A 24,267-nucleotide genomic window follows, 5' to 3' on the forward strand; every position below is an offset into this window, starting at 1 on the left:
TGCACCATAGTAAACGTCTGTCAGAAGCTCTAACAGGGGAGTCCCGTTAGTTCTCTTATATGCTGCAGACAAGTCATATTTGCATGATTTAGCTTATTCATAATTAATTAATCATTGACGTTTGCTTCATTCATGTGACCAACCAATACTGGGTCATGCATGTGACAGACCAATACCTCACGAGGCTTCTTCTCTCTAAGCTGAGACCTTGAAACTGAGATATTCCTTTCTCTAAACAAGGTTCTGGGCGTACTGCCAAATTGCCGATATTGGTAGTGAGGATTCGTTCAATCAGTCACTTGCATGAACACAGTGTGTTTATAGAAAAGCACCAACATACAATGTTCAATCACATAAGGAATTCACAAAACACCTTGTCCTGTAAGATGCTCGTGTTCATTCGCAAACATTTACATGTTTCTCTTTCTTCACCTATTCCAACAGTCAGATCAATGGGTGCATGATCTGACATAGCTAACGTGCCCACACTGCAAGCACCCCCTTTATCTATGAGAGAGTGTGAGATCAGGAAGTAGTCGATGCGTGAATAAACAGTGTGCCTATTCGAAAATAATGTGTAATCACGAGCGGTTGGATTGGTCAATCTCCATATATCATAAAGACCAGCATCTTTACACAGTGTTGTAATTGCTGCTTGAGTTTTTTAGGTCCTGGTTAGACCAATTTTGGATTTATCTAAAAAAGCATCAGGGACCTGATTATAATCCCCCCTCCCCGCCCAATACCAGAGGAAAGTCACCGAAATCCAGTATTATTTTGTTAAGTTGAAGGAAGAAGTCTGGGTCCTCCTCATTCGGAGCATAAATATTTCCCAATATTATATTTTGTCCTGAAATCTTTACAAGTAAAATTTAAGATTCGTCCCTCTTTGTCCTTAAACTCTTTTTCTACTTGAACATGTATACTTTTGGAAAATAGAATAGAGACATCTTTTTTGGGGGTTGAATGTAAATTTAGCAGAAAAAGAAACGTCATCTCACTGTCAACTGCATTTATTTTCAGCAAACTTAATGTGTAAATATTTTGTATGAACATAAGATTCAACAACTGAGACATAAACTGAACAAGTTCTACAGACATGAGACTAACAGAAATGGGAAAATGTGTCCCTGAACAAAGGGGAGGGGTCAAAATAAAAAGTAACAGTCAGTATCTGGTGTGGCCACCAGCTATATTAAGTACTGCAGTGCATCTCCTCCTCATGGACTGCACCAGATTTGCCAGTTCTTGCTATGAGATGTTACCCCACTCTTCCACCAAGGCACCTGCAAGTTCCCGGACATTTCTGGGGGGAATGGCCCTAGCCCTCACCCTCCGATCCAACAGATCCCAGACGTGCTCAATGGGATTGAGATCCGGGCTCTTCGCTGGCCATGGCAGAACACTGACATTCCTGTCTTGCAGGAAATCACGCACAGAACGAGCAGTATGGCTGGTGGCATTGTCATGCTGGAGGGTCGTGTCAGGATGAGCCTGCAGGAAGGGTACCACATGAGGGAGGAAGATGTCTTCCCTGTAACGCACAGCGTTGAGATTGCCTGCAATGACAACAAGCTCAGTCCGATGATGCTGTGACACACAGCCCCAGACCATGACGGACCCTCCACCTCCAAATTGATCCCGCTCCAGAGTACAGGCCTCCGTGTAACGCTCATTCCTTCGACGATGAACGCGAATTCGACCATCACCCCTGGTGAGACAAAACCGTGACTCGTCAGTGAAGAGTACTTTTTGCCAGTCCTGTCTGGTCCAGCAACGGTGGGTTTGTGCCCATAGGCGACGTTGTCGGTGATGTCTGGTGAGGACCTGCCTTACAACAGTTCTACAAGCCCTCAGTCCAGCCCCTCTCAGCCTATTGCGGACAGTCTGAGCACTGATGGAGGGATTGTGCGTTCCTGGTGTAACTCGGGCAGTTGTTGTTGCCATCCTGTACCTGTCCCGCAGGTGTGATGTTCGGATGTACCGATCCTGTGCAGGTGTTGTTACACGTGGTCTGCCGCTGCGAGGAAGATCAGCTGTCCGTCCTGTCTCCTTGTAGCGCTGTCTTAGGCGTCTCACAGTACGGACATTGTAAATTATTGCCCTGGCCACATCTGCAGTCCTCATGCCTCCTTGCAGCATGCCTAAGGCACGTTCACGCAGATGAGCAGGAACCCTGGGCATCTTTCTTTTGGTGATTTTTCAGAGTCAGTAGAAAGGCCTCTAGTGTCCTAAGTTTTCATAACTGTGACCTTAATTGCCTACAGTCTGTAAGCTGTTAGTGTCTTAACGACCGTTCCACAGGTGCATGTTCATTAATTGTTTATGGTTCATTGAACAAGCATGGGAAACTGTGTTTAAACCCTTTACAATGAAGATCTGTGAAGTAATTTGGATTTTTACGAATTATCTTTGAAAGACAGGGTCCTGAAAAAGGGTTTTATTATTTATTATGGTAAGCACTGCCCACCCATCTGTCTCCCACCATAGGAACATCCTTTCCAGCAAGTGGGTCTCTTGGAGCATAATCACGTCTGAGATAATTCAATACCTTTCGTCTTTTTACATTTACATTTTAGTCATTTAGCAGACGCTCTTATCCAGAGCGACTTACAGGAGCAATTAGGGTTAAGTGCCTTGCTCAAGGGCACATTTACGTCATTTAGCAGACGCTCTTATCCAGAGCGACTCACCAATTGGTGCGTTCACCCTATAGCCAGTGGGATAACCACTTTACAATTTTGGGGGGGGGTAGAAGGATTACTTTATCCTATCCCAGGTATTCCTTAAAGAGGTGGGGTTTCAAATGCCTCCGGAAGGTGGTGAGTGACTCCGCTGTCCTGGCGTCGTGAGGGAGCTTGTTCCACCATTGGGGTGCCAGAGCAGCGAACAGTTTTGACTGGGCTGAGCGGGAACTATGCTTCCGCAGAGGAAGGGGAGCCAGCAGGCCAGAGGTGGATGAACGCAATGCCCTCGTTTGGGTGTAGGGACTGATCAGAGCCCGAAGGTACAGAGGTGCCGTTCCCCTCACTGCTCCATAGGCAAGCACCATGGTCTTGTAGCGGATGCGAGCTTCAACTGGAAGCCAGTGGAGTGTGCGGAGGAGGGGGGTGACGTGAGAGAACTTGGGAAGGTTGAACACCAGACGGGCTGCGGCATTCTGGATGAGTTGTAGGGGTTTAATGGCACCTAATCCGTTCACATTCCACGACGTAACTTTAATCACCTTATATTATTGCCAAAACGTGACGAGTGTTTTAGAATATTTTAAATCAATGTGTTTCTGATAGCCACTGCTTAGCGAATCAAAGAAAGTGAACAACTGATATTGTCCCCCACCTAGAACACAAAACTTTCCATAGAACAAATGTCAAAAACATATCCCAATCGCACAAGATACAAAAAAAGGAAATTACTCAATAAAAAAATCTCCCTCCCCCTAAACCAGGCCTTCATCCGTGTGAAGTGTCCAGAGGTCTTCCGAGCACTGACGCTCCAACTAGAATAAGAACGTTTTACCAACGCCAAATATAGACATGACCATATACATTTTGAAATGACATGTCATAGATCAACCAAAAACTTTGAACATAAAGACAGGCTGATCATTATTCTCGCAAAGAGAAGAGATGACCTTTCTAATTCCAAAAGGCAGGAATGTAAGCAAAGAACAAACACAAAAGGGAGACCGGTATAGGTCCTAATAATAAAATAAGCTAACTAACACTTTGGGTTGTGCCCATCACGCATGGCACGAACACGCCTGTTGTGGCCTATATTGACCCATTATTGCTGTTATAAGAGTGAAAACTTAAAATAATATATGTTTATCCCCACGATAACCATATAACCGAATGATATGCTTGGACTATATCAACTGTAAACCAGAAAGATAAATTATAGGCAGCATTCGCAGCATAAACACTCAATGAGACTGTTAATCACAACATAGGGAGTTCTCCTATCATCTTAGAGACAAATGGTAGTCCATCCATGATGAACCACCGCCACCATGCAGATCTTCCATAGCCTACCACGCTAATTTGTTCAGCCTCATTGACGTCCGTGACCCACTTCTTTGCCTCCTTTGGGTCTGTAAAACTACGTAGTGATCCTCTCACACTAACCCAGAACACGGCAGGATATTGAAACAAGTATTTCAGTCCCCGTTTCATGCGCATATGCCTCACCTCCGTGAACGCATTTCTCTTGTCCTGAACCACCTCGGAAAAGTCAGGGGAAAAACTCCACCTTTGTCCCTTCCAGTGAAAAGTCCTAAGCTCTTTTGCTCTGAGCCGGACCTTCTCTCTGTCGGTGTATCGGAACAATTTAACCAGGATAGGCCGGGGGTTGCGTGGGGCTGGTCCTGGGCGCTGTGTCGTCAGTGTCCGACGTGTTCTCTCAATGGTCATGTTGTTAACATCCTCCGGTGTGTTATCAAATAGGTTGCGTAAAATCACACTTTCACACTCCTCCGTATTTATGTGGATTTCGGGAACCCCTCTGATCCGAAGTGTGTTTCTCCGACTGTAATTTTCCTGGTATTGAAGTCGTTCTTCGAGTTTTTCAATCAGTCTCCATTTTTTTAAAGTGTCGTTTAGGCGGGTGTTCATGTCCTCAAAGGTTGATTTCCTCTCTTCTGCGTTTGTAAGAGTGTCCACTTTTTGTTTTCAGTGCGCCCACTGTATGTTTTTTTATTTCAGCCACATCTCCGCCCACTTTTGCTATTTTGTCTTCGAGATTTTTGTTCATTTTACGAATCTCATTTAGAATTGGGTCATCAGGCTGTTCTTTTCCGCCATTTTCCTTGCTAGCTGCAGGTAGAGACAACGTTTTCGTGTTTTTTGTCAAAAGTGTTGTTTTTCCATGTAACCGATATCTTGGACAATTAGTTAACAAAATGTGTAACTAGTTGAATAATTAGTTATAGTTGGAGCTACACAGCCTCTTTAGTTAGCAGCTGCTCCTCGCAACATCGTTGCCGGAAGTCGGCTGCTATCCTACTTGAAATAAAATAATGTGGGGTGGGGGGGGGGGGGAGAAATGTCCACGTTAGCTACCGCCGGCAACACGACCATGATACCCAGTAGGAAGCAGGTCGTAAGGCACGTAGATACACTGGTGCACTGGTCACCGACTCATCGTGCAGCCCAATCAGCCACGCAGAACGGTCTTGAGTGGCAACAAATCTGCCCAATTAGCTGATTCGCTTTCCATACACCCACTTTCGACTCGCCCATACTCCGTTCGCCATATTGGGCTGCAGCTACACATACTTGATTTTGAGTGTACCCATGAGTTTACCAGTCAGATTGCCAGGGTAAGAGGGTTCCAAGCCCATTCTATTTCTATGTGTGCTGCTGCTGCATTGTGGGGGGCGTTGTTAAGAGTCCATATAACCGCAGAAACAGACTCAACCGCACGAATGCCAGGCCGTCCCGTCTTCAATTTTCTTTTTTTCCTCTTTTTTTTTGTCACATGCGCCGAATACAACTGGTGTAGACCTTACCATAAAATGCTTACTTACAAGCCCTTAACCAACAATGCAGATTTATTTTTAAAAGAAAATATGTCCTAAAAAAATACATACAAAATAAACTAAGAAAAGTAAAACAATAAAATAACCATAACGAGTCTATATGCAGGGGGTACCAGTACCGAGTTCATGATTATTTTATTTTCATGACGGTCTTCATCCATAACCATTGGTTATACAGTAACTGTGCCAACCCTAGCTGCAGGTTGACCAGTGTGTTTGTGTGTTTCAGGAGGGAGCGTCTGCCAGGAAGGCCCAGACACCAGCCCTGCAGCCCGTCCCCAGACCAGGTCTGTATCTAGCAGCACCAAAGCTGGTCAAATGGAAAAGATGTGTTAAAGTAGGCTTTTTGTAGAGACTGCTTTCCAAGTAATTTCAAAACCACTGTATCAGTGGTCACCACCAACCCTGGTCCAGAAAGTAAGTTTTGGTGCTGGGCTGGAATGAAACTCTGCACACCATGTTGTCACGCTGGACTCCTAACATGGTGTTTGTGTGATTCAAGGTCCTCAATATCTTTATGGGTTGAATGGAGAATGTTGTTAATGGGCTGGACTGCATGCCCTGTGCTCAATGTTCCCTCTGAGTAGCTCCCCCTGTACTGCCACGCAGAAGAAAAAAAAGCATGTCGGTTCTACAAAATATATTTACTTTGTAATAAAAAAGAAAGTATATTATATTTTCATATTATAATAATTAATAATCATAATAAAATAATCATAATTTGTAATCCTAACAATCATGACGTGTCTAATGGGGTAAATGCATATAGGCTGTAGCAAAGGGTTTGTCCATGTACACTACCGTTCAAAAGTTTGGGGTCACTTACAAATATCCTTGTTTTCCAAAGAAAAGCAATTTTTTTGTCCATTTAAAATAAGATCAAATTGATCGGAAATACACTGTAGACATTGTTAATGTTGTAAATGGCAATTGTAGCTGGAAACGGCTGATTAAAAAAAAAAAAAAGGAATATCTACATGGGTGTACAGAGGCCCATTATCAGCAACCATCAGTCCTGTGTTCCAATGGCACATTGTGTTTGCTAATCCAAGTTTATCATTTTAAAATGCTAATTGATCATTAGAAAACACTTTTGCAATTATGTTAGCACAGCTGAAAACTGTTGTGCTGATTTAAAGAAGCAATAAAACTGGCCTTCTTGAGACTAATTGAGTATCTGGTTCGATTACAGGCTCAAAATGGCTAGAAACAAAGAACTTTCTTCAGAAACTCGTCAGTCTATTCTTGTTCTGAGAAATGAAGGCTATTCCATGCGAGAAATTGCCAAGAAACTGAAGATCTCGTACAATGCTGTGTACTACTCCCTTCACAGAACAGTGCAAACTGGCTCTAACCAGAATAGAGGGAGGCCCCGGTGCACAACTGAGCAAGAGGACAAATACATTAGTGTCTAGTTTGAGAAACAGACGCCTCACAGGTCCTCAACTGGCAGCTTCATTAAATAGTATCCACAAAACACCAGTCTCAACGTCAACAGTGAAGAGGCGACTCCGGGATGCTGACTTTCTAGGCAGAGTTGCAAAGAAAAAGCCATATCTCAGACTGCCCATCTTAATCTTTTCTTTTTATTGGCCAGTCTGAGAAAATGGCTTTTCTTTCGAAAACAAGGACATTTCTAAGTGACCCCAAACCTTTGAACGGTAGTGTACATTTTATAGCCACTGCTTCATCAGTTGGGCTACAGGTGATAGTGCTTATTGCTATTAGCACTATAATATAGACCATGCGTAGGCTATATCCAATATGGTAAAATAATTTCTGGAGGTGGAAATTATATTTTAGATGGTATCAGCATCATTTTATTTTAATTAATTTGGGTAGAATGTCCTTTTTAAAAAGTCACCAGAACTGAGCTTCTCAGTACTTCTACATTTTAAAAAATCCAGGGGAGGACCCCAGACCCTACCCCCTAAACTCGCAGTTTAATACAAAAAAAGTAATAATTAATACCTAAAAGCATGATGGTCATGACTTTCTTACATGAAAGGGGAGAGGTTAACATGGCCCCAAACAATTGATCTGAGAATGACATAAGTTTCAGTCTTGGGATTTTTTGTTGTTGCTTTAACCCCTGTCTCCGTTGGATACTCTTTTCAAAACCTTTCTTGGGACAACCGTCATTGCTTCAAAGTTGCACGACCTTCACCAAACAGCAACGTTAGAAAGTCCTGTGAATTCCATGAGCGGCGTCCTCCAAGGAGCGCCGTCAGACCAGTGTTTGGCAGCTGTCATCGAGCGTCCGTCATTGTTTCCACCCATAGCATTTATCGTGGAAATGTAGAGGTCACTGCTCAGGCCCTTGAATCCCACGTTTGTTCTGCTATCCCATTCTGACATTTGGCGTCTCTGTGGCTGTGTAGAGAAAAAGTCATGTTCAGTGTTTGTGTGTGACATCCGTCCACGTCATGAGCGATAGCCTGACAGGCAGAATGTGACACATTTCCACCGCACCGCTGATGTAGATTATTAGATGAGCTCAGTTTGATAAAGTAGCAGACGTCACAAACACTGGCCTGGAGGAAGGAATGCTGAAATTCAGCTGTGGGTAAATTTGAGAAAATCGCCACAGTACACAACACATTAGTTTAAAGGGGTCGTTACTTTTTCTGGTCTGAAAACAGGACGGAATTTGATGTGACTGTACAGTCTAAAGTCAAGATGAGTCCACATCTCACGCCATTGAATGTGTAGACCCAGCTGTCTCCAATCCCAAATAAATTGAAAAAATTAGCACAGCGAATCGAAGTTACATGGTGCTTATCCTTTCCATTCATTTTGGGTTGTGGGCTTAACTCAAGAGGACCGCTTTTGAGTTATGAAAAAAATATCTTTAAAAATCTGTCCCTTTAATGACAACTTTACTTTAATTTGGTTTGTGAACCCCACATTTCAACGTCGTTCTCTTTTGCTGCTTATTTGTTCGTTTGTTGCATTAATGCAACACGGTGTCTCATCTCTCCTGTCACAAAAGCTATTAATAATCGAGGCAGCAACCAGCATAAATGTATCTCTGGCAGAATCAATGCTGTTTTGTGTCCTTGGTGGGGCAACAGTGGAAAAGAGATGCAAGCGTTTAAAAACATCACAGCAAATCTATTTTTGGAAGCCTCCGATCACACACATGGCTCTGTTGGATGAGATCTGGGCCTATATTTACATTTTAGTCATTTAGCAGACACGCTTATCCAGAACGACTTACAGTTAGTGAATGCATACATGTTTATTTTTATTTTTTTCATACTGGCCCCCCGTGGGAAACGAACCCACATCCCTGCCGGCCAAACCCTCCCCTACCTAGGACGACACTGGACCAATTGTGCGCTGCCCATGGGTCTCCCAGTCGCGGCCGGCTGCGACAGAGCCTGGACTCGAACCAGGATCTCTAGTGGCACAGCTAGCACTGCGATGCAGTGCCTTAGACCACTGCGCCACAAATAGTCTCAGTTAGAGAGCTTATATAGGATCAGTTTTGCCTTTCAGAGCATAATGCATAAGAATATATGGATCAGCACTCATAATCTGAGAGTCCTTGTGAATACAGGCCCTTTAACTATAAAATAAACCATAGTAGAAACCATAGTAAGAGCTGCTTTGCTATAGTGAAATACAGAAAACATACCAAAAGCAGCTGCTCGCTACTCATTGGATCCAAGCCTCTGAACAAACGGAGACAAAAATAGCTATAGGTCGTGTCTCGGAACAAGTGACACTGAAATCGGTAAACAGAACAGCAATACGTGACTTGATGCTACAGTTGAAGTCGGAAGTTTACATACACTTAGGATCAAATAAAATAAAATAAAATTTTATTGGTCACATGCGCCGAATACAACAGGTGCAGACATTACAGTGAAATGCTTACTTACAGCCCTTAACCAACAGTGCATTTATTTTTAACAAAAAAAGTAAAAATAAAACAACAACAAAAAAAGTGTTGAGAAAAAAAAGAGCAGAAGTAAAATAAAATAACAGTAGGGAGGCTATATATACAGGGGGGTACCGTTGCAGAGTCAATGTGCGGGGGCACCGGCTAGTTGAGGTAATATGTACATGTGGGTAGAGTTAAAGTGACTATGCATAAATAATTAACAGAGTAGCAGCAGCGTAAAAAGGATGGGGTGGGGGGGCAGTGCAAATAGTCCGGGTAGCCATGATTAGCTGTTCAGGAGTCTTATGGCTTGGGGGTAGAAGCTGTTGAGAAGTATTTTGGACCTAGACTTGGCACTCTGGTACCGCTTGCCGTGCGGTAGCAGAGAGAACAGTCTATGACTAGGGTGGCTGGAGTCTTTGACAATTTTGAGGGCCTTCCTCTGACACTGCCTGGTATAGAGGTCCTGGATGGCAGGAAGCTTGGCCCCAGTGATGTACTGGGCCGTACGCACTACCCTCTGTAGTGCCTTGCGGTCGGAGGCCAAGCAGTTGCCATACCAGGCGGTGATGCAACCAGTCAGGATGCTCTCGATGGTGCAGCTGTATAATTTTTTTGAGGATCTGAGGACCCATGCCAAATCTTTTCAGTCTCCTGAGGGGGAATAGGCTTTGTCGTGCCCTCTTCACGACTGTCTTGGTGTGTTTGGACCATGATAGTTCGTTGGTGATGTGGACACCAAGGAACTTGAAGCTCTCAACCTGTTCCACTACAGCCCCGTCGATGAGAATGGGGGGCGTGCTCAGTCCTCTTTTTTTTTCCTGTAGTCCACAATCATCTCCTTTGTCTTGGTCACGTTGAGGGAGAGGTTGTTGTCCTGGCACCACACGGCCAGGTCTCTGACCTCCTCCCTATAGGCTGTCTCATCGTTGTCGGTGATCAGGCCTACCACTGTTGTGTCGTCGGCAAACTTAATGATGGTGTTGGAGTCGTGCCTGGCCATGCAGTCATGGGTGAACAGAGAGTACAGGAGGGGGACTGAGCACGCACCCCTGAGGGGCCCCCGTGTTGAGGATCAGTGTGGCAGATGTGTTGTTACCTACCCTTACCACCTGGGGGCGGCCCTTCAGGAAGTCCAGGATCCAGTTGCAGAGGGAGGTGTTTAGTCCCAGGATCCTTAGCTTAGTGATGAGCTTAGAGGGCACTATGGTGTTGAATGCTGAGCTGTAGTCAATGAAAAACATTCTCACGTAGGTGTTCCTCTTGTCCAGGTGGGAAAGGGCAGTGTGGAGTGCAATAGATATTGCATCATCTGTGGATCTGTTGGGGCGGTATGCAAATTGGAGTGGGTCTAGGGTTTCTGGGATAATGCTGTTGATGTGAGCCATGACCAGCCTTTCAAAGCACTTCATGGCTACAGACGTCAGTGCTACGGGTCGGTAGTCATTTAGGCAGGTTATCTTAGAGTCCTTGGGCACGGGGACAAAAATAGCTATAGGTCGTGTCTCGGAACAAGTGAAACTGAAATCGGTAAACAGAACAGCAATACGTGACTTGATGCTACAGTTGAAGTCGGAAGTTTACATACACTTAGGTTGGAGTCATTAAAACTCGTTTTTCAACAACTCCACACATTTCTTGTTAACAAACTATAGTTTTGGCAAGTTGGTTAGGACATCTACTTTGTGCATGACACAAGTAATTTTTCCAACAATTGTTTACAGACAGATTATTTACATTTACATTTTAGTCATTTAGCAGACGCTCTTATCCAGAGCGACTTACAGTTAGTGAGTGCATACATTTTTTCATACTGGCCTCCCGTGGGAAACGAACCCACAACCCAACAGTTGGTCAGAAGTTAACATACACTAAGTTGACTGTGCCTTTTAAACAGCTTGGAAAATTCCAGAAAATGATGTCATGGCTTTAGAAGCTTCTGATAGGCTAATTGACATAATTTGAGTCAATTGGAGGTGTACCTGTGGATGTTTTCAAGGCCTACCTTCAAACTCAGTGCCTCTTTGCTTGACATTTACATTTTTAGTCATTTAGCAGACACTCTTATCCAGAGCGACTTACAGTTAGTGAGTGCATACATTATTATTTTTTAATTTTTTCATACTGGCCCCCCGTGGGAATCAAACCCACAACCCTGGCGTTGCAAACGCCATGCTCTACCAACTGAGCTACATCCCTGCCGGCCATTTCCTCCCATACCCTGGACAACGCTGGGCCAATTGTGGGCCGCCCCATGGGTCTCCCAGTCGCGGCCGGCTATGACAGAGCCTGGATTCGAACCAGGATCTCTAGTGGCACAGCTAGCACTGCGATGCAGTGCCTTAGACCACTGCGCCACTCGGGAGACCTACATCATGGGAAAATCAAAAGAAATCAGCCAAAAATTGTAGACCTCCACAAGTCTGGTTCATCCTTGGGAGCAATTTACAAACGCAGGAATCACTGAATCACTGGACCTTAACACCGGACCATCGCAACTAGCTAGCTGCAACCGAATGGCTGTTGTTGGCTAATATGTTGTTGGCTAATATCCACTTCCCTGCGTACCAGTTAGCCTTGAGCTAGCCTCGAGCCAGGCCCATCTCCCGGCTATCTACCTCTCTGTCAACCGGACGGGACCTCCTAGTGTCGACACGGAGCCCCGCCGATCCATCACGCCTGGTCTGCCGACGTAATCATCTGATGTGGTTTCAAATGGCTTCCCGTTGGGCCGACCACGAATATCCATCTTCTAGCCCCGGCCCACTAGCACGCGCAATCAACAGCGGTGCCTCCTGCTCGCCTGTGCTTTAGCTTCCTACGATCTGCTCCCGTACTTACTTAGTGCTGTTCACTGGACCTTATGATCACTCAGCTACACAGCTAATGCCTGCTGGACTGTTCCTTTACACGGTACCCCATCCTGTTTATCTGTTTAGCCTCAGCCCAAACTTTCGTCGCCATTACCAGTTGTTGTCTTAGCCCTCTCGAATAACACCTGTGTTTGCTTTATGCCTATCTCCCATGTCAATATGCCTAGCCTATTGCTGTTTGGGTTAGTTCTTATTATACAATTTCACTGTAGAGCCCCAAGTTCAGGTCAACCAGCCTCAGAGAGCTCCTTTGTCCCACCCCCCATACACGCGGAGACCGGCTCAATCGGTACCTCTATCTCTTTCATAGTTACCCAATGCTTAGGTGTACCTCCACTGTACTCATATCCTTCCATAATGCCCTGAATCTATTCTTCAAACGCCCTGAAATCTACCCCCTTTCTTTGTACCCAACGCACTAGAAGACCAGTTCTTAAAGCCTTTAGCTGTATCCTTATTCTATTCCTCCTCTGTTCCTCTGGTGATGTAGCGGTTAACCCAGGCCCTGTAGTCCCCAGTATCACTACTACCCCCCAGGCACTATCATTTGTTGACTTCTGTAACTGTAAAATCCTTGGTTTCTTGCATGTTAACATCAGAAGTCTCCTCCCCAAGTTTGAGTTATTCACTGCGTTAGCACACTCTGCCAACCCTGATGTTCTAGCAGTGTCTGAATCTTGGCTTAGGAAGGCCACCAAAAATTCAGAAATTTCCATTCCGAACTACAACATTTTCTGTCTAGATAGAACTGCCAAAGGGGGCGGAGTCTTGCTACAGACTCCCCTCAGCCCCCAGTTGTGCCCTGGACACCATATGTGAATTGCTTGCCCCCCATCTATCCTCAGAGTTCGTACTGCTTGGTGACCTAAACTGGGATATGCTTAACACCCCGGCCGTCCTACAATCTAAACTAGATGCCTGCAACTGCTCTTAAATGCTAGTAAAACCAAATGCATGCTCTTCAATCGAACACTGCTTGCACCCACCCGCCCGACTATAATCACTACTCTCGGCGGGTCTGACTTAGAATATGTGGACAACTACAAATACCTAGGTGTCTGGTTAGACCGTAAACTCTCCTTCCAGACTCACATTAAGCATCTCCAATCCAAAGTTAAATCTAGAACCGGCTTCCTATTTCGCAACAAAGCCTCCTTCACTCATGCTGCTAAACATGCCCTCGTAAAACTGACTATCCTACTGATCCTTGACTTTGGCAATGTCATTTGCAAAATAGCTTCCAACACTCTACTCAGCAAATTGGATGTAGTCTATCATAGTGCCATCCGTTTTGTCTCCAAAGCCCCATACACTACCCACCACTGTGACCTGTACGCTCTTGTTGGCTGGCCCTCACTACATATTCGTCGCCAAACCCACTGGCTCCAGGTCATCTATAAATCACTTCTAGGCAAATCCCCGCCTTATCTTAGATCATTGGTCACCATAGCAACACCCACACATAGTATGCGTTCCAGCAGGTATATCTCACTGGTCATCCCCAAAGCCAACACCTCCTTTGGCCGCCGTTCCTTCCAGTTCTCTGCTGCAAATGACTGGAACGAACTGCAAACATCTCTGAAGCTGGAGACTCTTATCTCCCTCACTAACTTTAAGCATCAGTTGTCAGAGCAGCTTACCGATCACTGCACCTGTACACAGCCCATCTGTAATTAGCCTACCCAACTACCTCATCCCCATATTGTTATTTACATTGTTATTTATTTTGCTCATTTGCACCCCAGTATCTCTACTTGCACATCATCTTCTGCACATCTATCACTCCAGTGTTAATACTAAATTGTAATTATTTTGCAATATGGCCTATTTTTTGCCTTACCTCCATAACTTACTACATTTGCACACACTGTATATAGATTTTCTATTGTGTTATTGACTGTATGTTTTGTTTTTGTTTATTCCATATGTAACTCTGTTGTTGTTTTTATCGCACTGCTTTGCTTTATCTTGGCCAGGTCGCAGTTGTAAATGAGAACTTGTTCTCAACTGGCTTACCTGGTTAAATAAAGGTGAAATAAGAAAATGAAAATAAAATAAAAAAGAAGGTACCACGTTCATCTGTACAAACAATAGTACGCAAGTATAAACACCATGGGACCACGCAGCCGTCATACCGCTCAGGAAGGAGTGGTGCAAAAGGACCATGTGAAGATGCTGGAGGAAACGGGTACAAAAGTATCTATATCCACAGCAAAAAGAGTCCTATATTGACATAACTTGAAAGGCCGCTCAGTAAGGAAGAAGCAACTGCTCCAAAACCGCCATAAAAAAAGCCAGACCTTGCAACTGCACATGGGGACAAAGAACTTACTTTTTGGCGAAATGTCCTCTGGTCTGATTTGGCCATAATGACCATCGTTATGTTTGGAGGAAAAAGGGGGATGCTTGCAAGCCGAAGAACACCATCCCAACCGTGAAGCACGGGGGTGGCAGCATCATGCTGTGGGGGTGCTTTGCTGCAGGAGGGACTGGTGCACTTCACAAAATAGATGGCATCATGAGGAAGGAAAATTATGTGGATATATTGAAGCAACATCTCAAGACATCAGTCAGGAAGTTAAAGCTTGGTCGCAAATGGGTCTTCCAAATGGACAATAACCCCAAGCATACTCCAAAGTTGTGGCAAAATGGCTTAAGGACAACAAAGTCAAGGTATTGGAGTGGCCATCCCAAAGCCCTGACCTCAATCCTATAGAAAATCTGTGGGCAGAACTGAAAAAGCGTGTGCGAGCAAGGAGGCCTACAAACCTGACTCAGTTACACCAACTCTGTCAGGAGGAATGGGCCAAAATTCACCCAACTTATTGTGGGAAGCTTGTGGAAGGCTACCCGAAACGTTTGACCCAAGTTAAACAATTTAAAGGCAATGCTACCAAATACTAATTGAGTGTATGTAAACTTCTGACCCACTGGGAATGTGATGAATGAAATAAAAGCTGAAATAAATCATTCTCTCTACTATTATTCTGACATTTCACATTCTTAAAATAAAGTGGTGATCCTAACTGACCTAAGACAGTGAATTTTTACTAGGATTAAATGTCAGGAATTGTGAAAAACTGAGTTTAAATGTATTTGGCTAAGGTGTATGTAAACTTCCGACTTCAACTTTAAATTGGATCACTAAAGCAGTGCATTGGCTTTACCTGGTCTATGGCTTTCTGTTGAAAGCTGAATACAAGCCAGAGCTGTTCCCTCTGTAATGCGTTTCATACCATGTCTCCTTCTCCCTGCAGTTTCCCAAGCCAGACCCCCACCAAATCAAAAGAAGGGTATGTACTGCTACGTCAAAGTGTGTGTGTTATTGATAAATGTTGTTAAATGGGAATATATGAACTAATGCATATTGTGATCCTGTTTCATTGCAGGCTCTAGGACCCCCATCGTCATCATTCCAGCGGCTACCACATCCCTCATCACCATGCTCAATGCCAAGGACCTCCTGCAGGACCTCAAGTAAGTAGGCTGGTGTGAGAGAGAGAGTCTATAGGAAAAACTTGGATAAATCCTATTGGTGTTCAGCCCTGGTAAGTCATCATATCAATACACGCACAGTATTTATGCTACTCTGTTTGTGGGGCTGGGTGTCGGTCATTATCAATCATTTAATTGTCTTCTGCTTTGTACAAATACATCAAACATAAAGTGCTAAATAGGAAGCAGGTGATTGACTGAGCAAAACCCTATCCGTTGAAACGTGCACATGTATTTGTCTAAAGTGGTAAAAGTTTAATAAGGTACATGACCTCAAGTTGTATCCAAGACAAATTCACATTCTTATTTGATTTATAACAATACTTCACGAGTGAAGCTTACAAAATGAAACACTGCCATTGTTCGCCACCTCCACACCTCACAAAGGTGAATTACACCGGCGTGTTCATTGAAGGTGCGTACATAAATACACACACAGACTTCACATGAGTGGAGTAATTGCTATTTTGCAGTTTAATTGGCGTCATAAATCACTGGATGTCATAAGATGGTGGCGGCTCCGGCTGTGTGGATGAGCAGCATGGTGGTGTAGGGAGAGAGCACTGACGGCAGAACACAGGGTCTATGTGGATGAGCAGCATGGTGGTGTAGGGAGAGCACTGACGGCAGAACACAGGGTCTAGCTACCCACCCCCTGCTCTGCTCTGTGAACACATGACTGCTCCTTAGAAACGCCCCCTGCTCTGTGAACACATGATCGCTCCTTAGAAACGCCCCCTGCTCTGTGAACACATGACTGCTCATTAGAAACGCCCCCTGCTCTGTGAACACATGACCGCTCCTTATAAACGCCCCCTGCTCTGTGAACACATGACCGCTCCTTAGAAACGCCCCCTGCTCTGTGAACACATGACCGCTCCTTAGAAACGCCCCCTGCTCTGTGAACACATGACCGCTCCTTTGAAACGCCCCCTGCTCTGTGAACACATGACCGCTCCTTAGAAACGCCCCCTGCTCTGTGAACACATGACCGCTCCTTTGAAACGCCCCCTGCTCTGTGAACACATGACCGCTCATTAGAAACGCCCCCTGCTCTGTGAACACATGACCGCTCATTAGAAACGCCCCCTGCTTTGCGAACACATGACAGCTCCTTAGAAACATTGCTACCATAGCTGCACATAGCTATTGGCTACTAAGCCAGCCTGTTGCCTGAGGTCATAGTGTCTTAAAAACAGGGTTGTTTTTATTAGGGATCTTGTTTAATGAGCACTTGTTAATGGCCTTATGTCAAAGAGAATAAACATAAGGAGGTCAAGAAACTGGTTCTCCAAAACGAAAGAGCAGGAGCTGCACATTTGGTCAAGAATAACTTACGGACATTTTTGATACATTAAATACTAGGGCTACGAATGGCCAGGGCACTCACGGTACGTCTTATTTTGTGTATGGAGAGGCTAGCGTGCTAGCAGCTGCCAAGTTTCAAAACAGGCAAAAAACTGAAACAACCCTACGGGGGATGTATTTTTGTTGTTTTGTTATGTAGGCTATAGATTTAGTGTGACTGGGAAAAGATAGGACTTGGGTTTTTTTTTGTTAGCATGCTAGGGAGACAACGGAGGGCTTTAAAGGTAGAGGCTGGAACGAATGACGGCCAAGTGGAAACCATTCAGGCTGGGCTATAAATAAAATAAGTGCTGGAAATGAGTAATAAGACTTCATTATTTGGGACATTTAGTAACTTGATCTTATAATCACACCCAAGTCGGCAACATTTGTCCTCAAGAGACCACTACTACCAATTCTTCATATGTATAAAATCAATTCCAAAAACACTTTACTTCATTGTGTGACCGGGAGACCCATGGGGCGGCGCACAATTGGCCCAGCGTCGTCCAGGGTAGGGGAGGGAATGGCCGGCAGGGATGTAGCTCAGTTGATAGAGCATGGCGTTTGCAACGCCAGGGTTGTGGGTTTGATTCCCACAGGGGGCCAGTATAAAAAAATATGTATTCACTAACTGTAAGTCGCTCTGGATAAGAGCGTCTGCTAAATGACTAAAATGTAAATGTAAATGTAAATTAGAATTAAAATGCCTTTGAGATTTGCATATATCCATAAAGCTATAGGTCACCTTCATCATCCCAAAAGAGACTTATTTTTAGCTTTGCCCCCCTTTCTGAAGAACAGTTGATAACAGTAATGCATCCTTGAACTTGGTTATACATGCGTCAGGGATAAGATTTCTCAGGAATCAGTAATTGCTGCTTTCTGACATCCTCTCATACTGCATTGATATTGACCAAATCCTAAAGATGTGCATATCTCCCATTGACATCAGGCAATTTTGATTTTGATCAACACACAAACCAACCCTTTTTTAATTTCTTTTTTTTTTAAACCTCCATTTTTACCTTTGTCTGTCAGGTTTGTGACCTCAGAGGAGAAGAAGAAGCAGGGCATCCAGCGGGACAACGAGGTGCTGCTCCAGAGACGTAAGGACCAGATCCAGCCCGGGGGGGCAACGCTCAGCGTCACCGTGCCCTACAGGGTCATCGACCAGCCCCTCAAACTAGCGCCGCAGGACTGGTGAGTCACCACCACCGGACATATTTGTAATCTTCCATACATATGTTCCACTCTATATCATCGACCAGCCCCGAGTCACCAGGACTGTACATGACTACACAGGGCTCTAAATTAACATGTTTCATTAGTAGCACTGGTGCGCCTAACTTAGAAAAGTTAGGAGCACCACACAAAAATGTAGGAGCACCAGAAAAATATATGTTTTTAATTGATTGAGATATTGCCTACATTGGGCCTATAGGAATCCTACTTACTTTTGAAGCAGATATTTTTGAAGCAGGTATCCATTTTCCTTTCCTTCTGTGCCATACCCACCAAATGTTTGCATATACTGGTAAAGTTACCAGGTTGTTAGTAGGGCTGCACGATTTGGGGGAAAAAATCTAATTGCGATTTATTATTATTTTTGAAACCATATATTACGATTTGACTTGTGATATAGATCAAAACACTGGGGTGAACTGTTTGAATCATAGAAATATAATTATATGGTTGGTGTTTGGCATGACAACAAATGAAAAAGCCAGGTAGGAGTTATGTCAGGGTAGGAACCAAAGTGTTGGTCAGTGTTTCCCATGGGACTCTAATCACATTTGAATAGCATTTAGACAAAGATTTTAGAATAGGCTATCTGATTCAGAACATGCCGTTGCACAAACAACATGCTGATCTACACCACCACTAGTAGCAACCTGTATTAGAGCTAACGTTTGCTTTGCCCTAGCTATTACGTTTAGCTAAATGGCATTTAGCTAGCTAGTTAGCGATTAGCATTATTTTCGGCACATGCCAGCTTCCTTTAACGAACTCGTGTTTTGCATAGAGCAAGATACACAAACTAATAGTATAATAGAGAAAACATTCATATTTAGAAGCAATGTGGAAAGCAGCATCATTCTTGTTTTGGAAGAATGTGTGGAGTGCATGAATTGACAGCATCCAATTTGTAAGTCGCTCTGGATAAGAGCGTCTGCTAAATGACGTAAATGTAATGCTGAGAGAATAAACAGCGTGGACGAACTGTGTGCTGCCTGCTTGAGTGGCGGGGGGCGGTGCTTGGTTTGTGTGGCCTGGGCACTATAAACAAGCAGCCACGGGAGGCAGCCTGTCTTGTTTGAATAGCCATACACCGGGAGTCTCAAACCTACGGCCCCCTGGGCCAGATGTGGCCTGTGAGCCGATTTGTATTAAATTTTTTATGCGACCCATGGTTGTCTTAGTCCCAAAACAAATTGCCACATGGTACATTTTGTATGATTTGGTTGTATTGGGTTTCTGAGGCTTATAAATAAGCAATAAGGCCAGAGAAGGTGTGGTATCTGGCCAATATACCACGGCTAAGGGCTGTTCTTATGCACGACGCAGTCCAGAGTGCCTGGACACAGCCCTTAGCCGTGGTATATTGGCCATATATCACACCTTCTCTGGCCTTGAGGTGCCTTATTGCTATTATAAACTGGTTACCAACATAATTAGAGCAGTAAAAATAAATGTTTTGTCATACCCATGGTATACAGTCTGATATACCATGGATGTCAGCCAATCAGCATTCAGGGCTCGAACCACCCAGTTTGTAATAATAATTTGGTGGGTGCTTATGTGTCCTATTTCACACATGTAAAAGTGTGTATTACTACGCATGTGTGAATTTCTTTTTTCTTCATATTCCAACTCCCCCTGAGACGCCCTCGGAGAGTGGGGTCACGGCCAGGTTCTGCCATTATCAACGGCGACCCTGGAGCAATTAGGGTTAAGTGCCTTGCTCACGAGCACAGCGGCGGATTTTTCACCTTGTCAGCTCGGGGATTCGAACTAGCAACCTTTCGGTCACTGGCCCAACACTCAGCTATCTGCCGCCCCTTGAAAAATTCACCCACAATCTGCAATCAGAATGTCTGCCAGGGTTAGAAAGTTGATATTGACTTTGTGTTGTGCAGGGATCGTGTGGTGGCTGTGTTCGTGCAGGGCCCAGCCTGGCAGTTCAAGGGTTGGCCTTGGCTGTTGCCTGACGGATCTCCTGTGGACATTTTCGCTAAAAGTGAGATTCCTCCCGTTTCTCTTCACTTGTTTTTATACACACAGGAGTAGCACTTTTGACAAGGTAATTGAATATATTTCTTGTTACAGGTAACTACTGATAATTACTATGGTTACCCAGTTAAAGTAACGTGCCACCCATACGGGTCTTTGGCTCCTAACCTGTTACAGTGGGGGAAAAAAGTATTTAGTCAGCCACCAATTGTGCAAGTTCTCCCACTTAAAAAAATGAGAGAGGCCTGTAATTTTCATCATAGGTACACGTCAACTATGACAGACAAAATGAGAAAAATAAATCCAGAAAATCACATTGTAGGATTTTTTATGAATTTATTTACAAATTATGGTGGAAAATAAGTATTTGGTCACCTACAAACAAGCAAGATTTCTGGCTCTCACAGACCTGTAACTTCTTCTTTAAGAGGCTCCTCTGTCCTCCACTCGTTACCTGTATTAATGGCACCTGTTTGAACTTGTTATCAGTATAAAAGACACCTGTCCACAACCTCAAACAGTCACACTCCAAACTCCACTATGGCCAAGACCAAAGAGCTGTCAAAGGACACCAGAAACAAAATTGTAGACCTGCACCAGGCTGGGAAGACTGAATCTGCAATAGGTAAGCAGCTTGGTTTGAAGAAATCAACTGTGGGAGAAATTATTAGGAAATGGAAGACATACAAGACCACTGATAATCTCCCTCGATCTGGGGCTCCACGCAAGATCTCACCCCGGGGGGTCAAAATGATCACAAGAACGGTGAGCAAAAATCCCAGAACCACACGGGGGGGACCTAGTGAATGACCTGCAGAGAGCTGGGACCAAAGTAACAAAGCCTACCATCAGTAACACACTTCGCCGCCAGGGACTCAAATCCTGCAGTGCCAGACGTGTCCCCCTGCTTAAGCCAGTACATGTCCAGGCCCGTCTGAAGTTTGCTAGAGTGCATTTGGATGATCCAGAAGAGGATTGGGGAGAATGTCATATGGTCAGATGAAACCAAAATAGAACTTTTTGGTAAAAACTCAACTCGGTCGTGTTTGGAGGACAAAGAATGCTGAGTTGCATCCAAAGAACACCATACCTACTGTGAAGCATGGGGGTGGAAACATCATGCTTTGGGGCTGTTTTTCTGCAAAGGGACCAGGACGACTGATCTGTGTAAAGGAAAGAATGAATGGGGCCATGTATCGTGAGATTTTGAGTGAAAACCTCCTTCCATCAGCAAGGGCATTGAAGATGAAACGTGGCTGGGTCTTTCAGCATGACAATGATCCCAAACACACCGCCTGGGCAACGAAGGAGTGGCTTCGTAAGAAGCATTTCAAGGTCCTGGAGTGGCCTAGCCAGTCTCCAGATCTCAACCCCATAGAAAATCTTTGGAGGGAGTTGAAAGTCCGTGTTGCCCAGCGACAGCCCCAAAACATCACTGCTCTAGAGGAGATCTGCATGGAGGAATGGGCCAAAATACCAGCAACAGTGTATGAAAACCTTGTGAAGACTTACAGAAAATGTTTTACCTGTGTCATTGCCAACAAAGGGTATATAACAAAGTATTGAGAAACTTTTGTTATTGACCAAATACTTATTTTCCACCATAATTAGCAAATAAATTCATTAAAACATTTTTTTTCTCATTTTGTCTGTCATAGTTGACGTGTACCTATGATGAAAATTACAGGCCTCTCTCATCTTTTTAAGTGGGAGAACTTGCACAATTGGTGGCTGACTAAATACTTGTTTTCCCCCCACTGTATACCTGTTCAATGAACTGGACTTAGGTTAATGCATATTTGCAAGCTAACCTGTACAACCCAAGTCTCAACTAGTGTTAGTCCTACCTAATAGACCATGTGTGGTTGTGGTCGCCCTGCAGTCCGAGCCTTCCATCTGAAGTATGACGAGCAGAAGATGGACCCCAACGTTCAGAAGTGGGACGTGACCGTGCTGGAGCTGAGCCACCACAAGCGCCATCTGGACCGGCCCATGTTCCTGAAGTTCTGGGAGACCCTCGACAGGTGTGTTTTTGAAAGCGCGTGTGCTCGTGACGCAATGGGGTCGATATTAAACCCACCTCTCCTCCGTCATGTAACCTCTCCTCCTTTCCCTCTATACTGGGCTATATTTTCAATAAAATGTCTGGGGAAAAATACTTAAGGAAAAAGAGAGAGAAAACATCTAATGTGTAGATGGTTTATTGTACATTTTAGCACTCATGTACATGGAGTTAAATAACCTATCTGTAAATGTTTCTACTTCATATTCCCTGGGGTTAGAAACAGTTGGGATGTACAGTGTATTTGAATAAGATGACGTTGTAGAATGCATGAGGTCCTTCTGACCACACATTCTCTTCCTGTTCCACCTACAGATACATGGTAAAACACAAGTCCCACCTGAGGTTCTGAGCCTGGACCGCGGCCTCCTCCCTCCACAGGTCCCGTCAAGGCATTTATAAACCCCCTGCCCCAAACCTAGCCCCCCCCCTCCTCCTCACCACCAGGACTACCACTAGAAGAGAATGGGCACCCTACCAGCACATTGGGGTCCCAGAATAAGCCCCTGTGTTCAGCTAGTCCGTCAGGAAAATACCTTCTACCTGGTCTCCATAGTTACAAGCAGCAGATGCAGGATGTCACTCTGGACATTGGGAGAGGAAGTTGGAGCTTCCAATGTTTTTTCAAGTTCTAATGTAAAAAAACGATATATCAAAACTATTTTCTAACAGCAGAGCGTCTTACTGTGGAGACCGAGGTTGAAGAGAGAGCGAGATGGAGAGAGCGGAAGAGGGGGATGGGTAGATGGTGAGAGAAGAAACAACTTCTGGTATTATTTCCTTTTGTGAAATGGATCCTGTACATTCCATGTGAAACATGAGCTGGCTGAGAAGCCCTTTGGAAATCTGGTGGTACAAATTAAAATCACTGCTAACCATAAGGGATATGAGACCTCTGTCAGTTTCATTTTCCGGTGTTTTTACTTTCTTACGAATGGAATATTTGTCTCTTTTTTTCTTTTCTTTTTTTTTTCATTCTAGTGTGCATCCCAAATGGCACCCTACTCCATATATAGGGTCAAAAGCTGCCCATGCTAAAACTGGCTTTTGGGCACTATGATGCAGCCCTGTAGCATCTAAGTGATGTTCCATGCGATCGAAATGTATATATGATGAAATTAGAGCCAAACTTTCTGAACAGACTTTTAAGAAACTCAAAGAAGCTAGTCTTATTATTGATGCATAACAAAGCTCTTTTATGATCTAGTAGTGTTGATGCGTTCACATTTTTCAGTCCACAGTCTAGTTCAATCTCTGGTCCATGTATTTTTTTTTATTTTTTTTATTATTTTTTTGGGGTGTGTGTTGTGTAAATGAAAGGAATGATGGCGAACATTTCCTTATGTGTTCACAGTGCAAATGGATCATAAAAGCTGGTAGAGGAATGGGTCTTGTTTGTGTTGCTGTTAACTTCTGCCTTTACCACGCAGAGATGGGCCCACCTAAATGGAACACAACCAGGTAGTAGTGTTGGAGTGGAGGGGGGAGAGACAGCAGATCAGTCTTCCTGTAAGCTCAGAGCCATGTCTCTGGGTCCTATTCATTAGACGCAAAACGGAGAGAAAAGAGACAAACCATAAAGGGACTTCCTGCACTTGTCCAATATGAAACGCTTGTCTTCCTTTAAATGTTTTGCTATGACATCAAATTGTATTAGTCACATGCTTCGTAAACAACAGGCATAGGTAGACTAAGAGTGAAGTTTTTACGGGCCCTTCCCAACAATGCAGAGAAGAAAATGGAGCAATAAAAAAACACACAAAAATACCCGAATTGGTCAGGAGCCTGTAAAACACCTGCTATACATTGCAGCGCCATTCTAAGTGAT

The 24,267-nt window shown here is 44.2% G+C and overlaps 1 protein-coding gene across 2 annotated transcripts in view; it reads left to right on the forward strand.

Moving 5' to 3' along the window:
* The window catches only part of LOC121580682 (parafibromin), a 54,101-nt gene extending 30,277 nt beyond the window's left edge, over positions 1-23,824 (forward strand). The window contains exons 11-17 of one of the 2 annotated variants that reach the window (XM_041895667.2): positions 5,769-5,826; positions 15,559-15,594; positions 15,691-15,778; positions 18,185-18,346; positions 20,284-20,384; positions 22,260-22,401; positions 22,755-23,824. In XM_041895667.2, the coding sequence (XP_041751601.1) occupies positions 5,769-5,826; positions 15,559-15,594; positions 15,691-15,778; positions 18,185-18,346; positions 20,284-20,384; positions 22,260-22,401; positions 22,755-22,791 (624 nt within the window). In that variant the 3' untranslated portion in view covers positions 22,792-23,824. Of the gene's footprint in view, positions 1-5,768; positions 5,827-15,558; positions 15,595-15,690; positions 15,779-18,184; positions 18,347-20,283; positions 20,448-22,259; positions 22,402-22,754 lie in introns of those variants that run through there. The other variant, XM_045224661.1, reaches the window with a different exon arrangement.
* The last annotated feature ends 443 nt before the right edge of the window (positions 23,825-24,267 follow it).

The sequence above is a fragment of the Coregonus clupeaformis genome, chromosome 14 (genome assembly GCF_020615455.1).
Source record: "Coregonus clupeaformis isolate EN_2021a chromosome 14, ASM2061545v1, whole genome shotgun sequence".
In the NCBI taxonomy this organism is placed as follows: domain Eukaryota; kingdom Metazoa; phylum Chordata; class Actinopteri; order Salmoniformes; family Salmonidae; genus Coregonus; species Coregonus clupeaformis.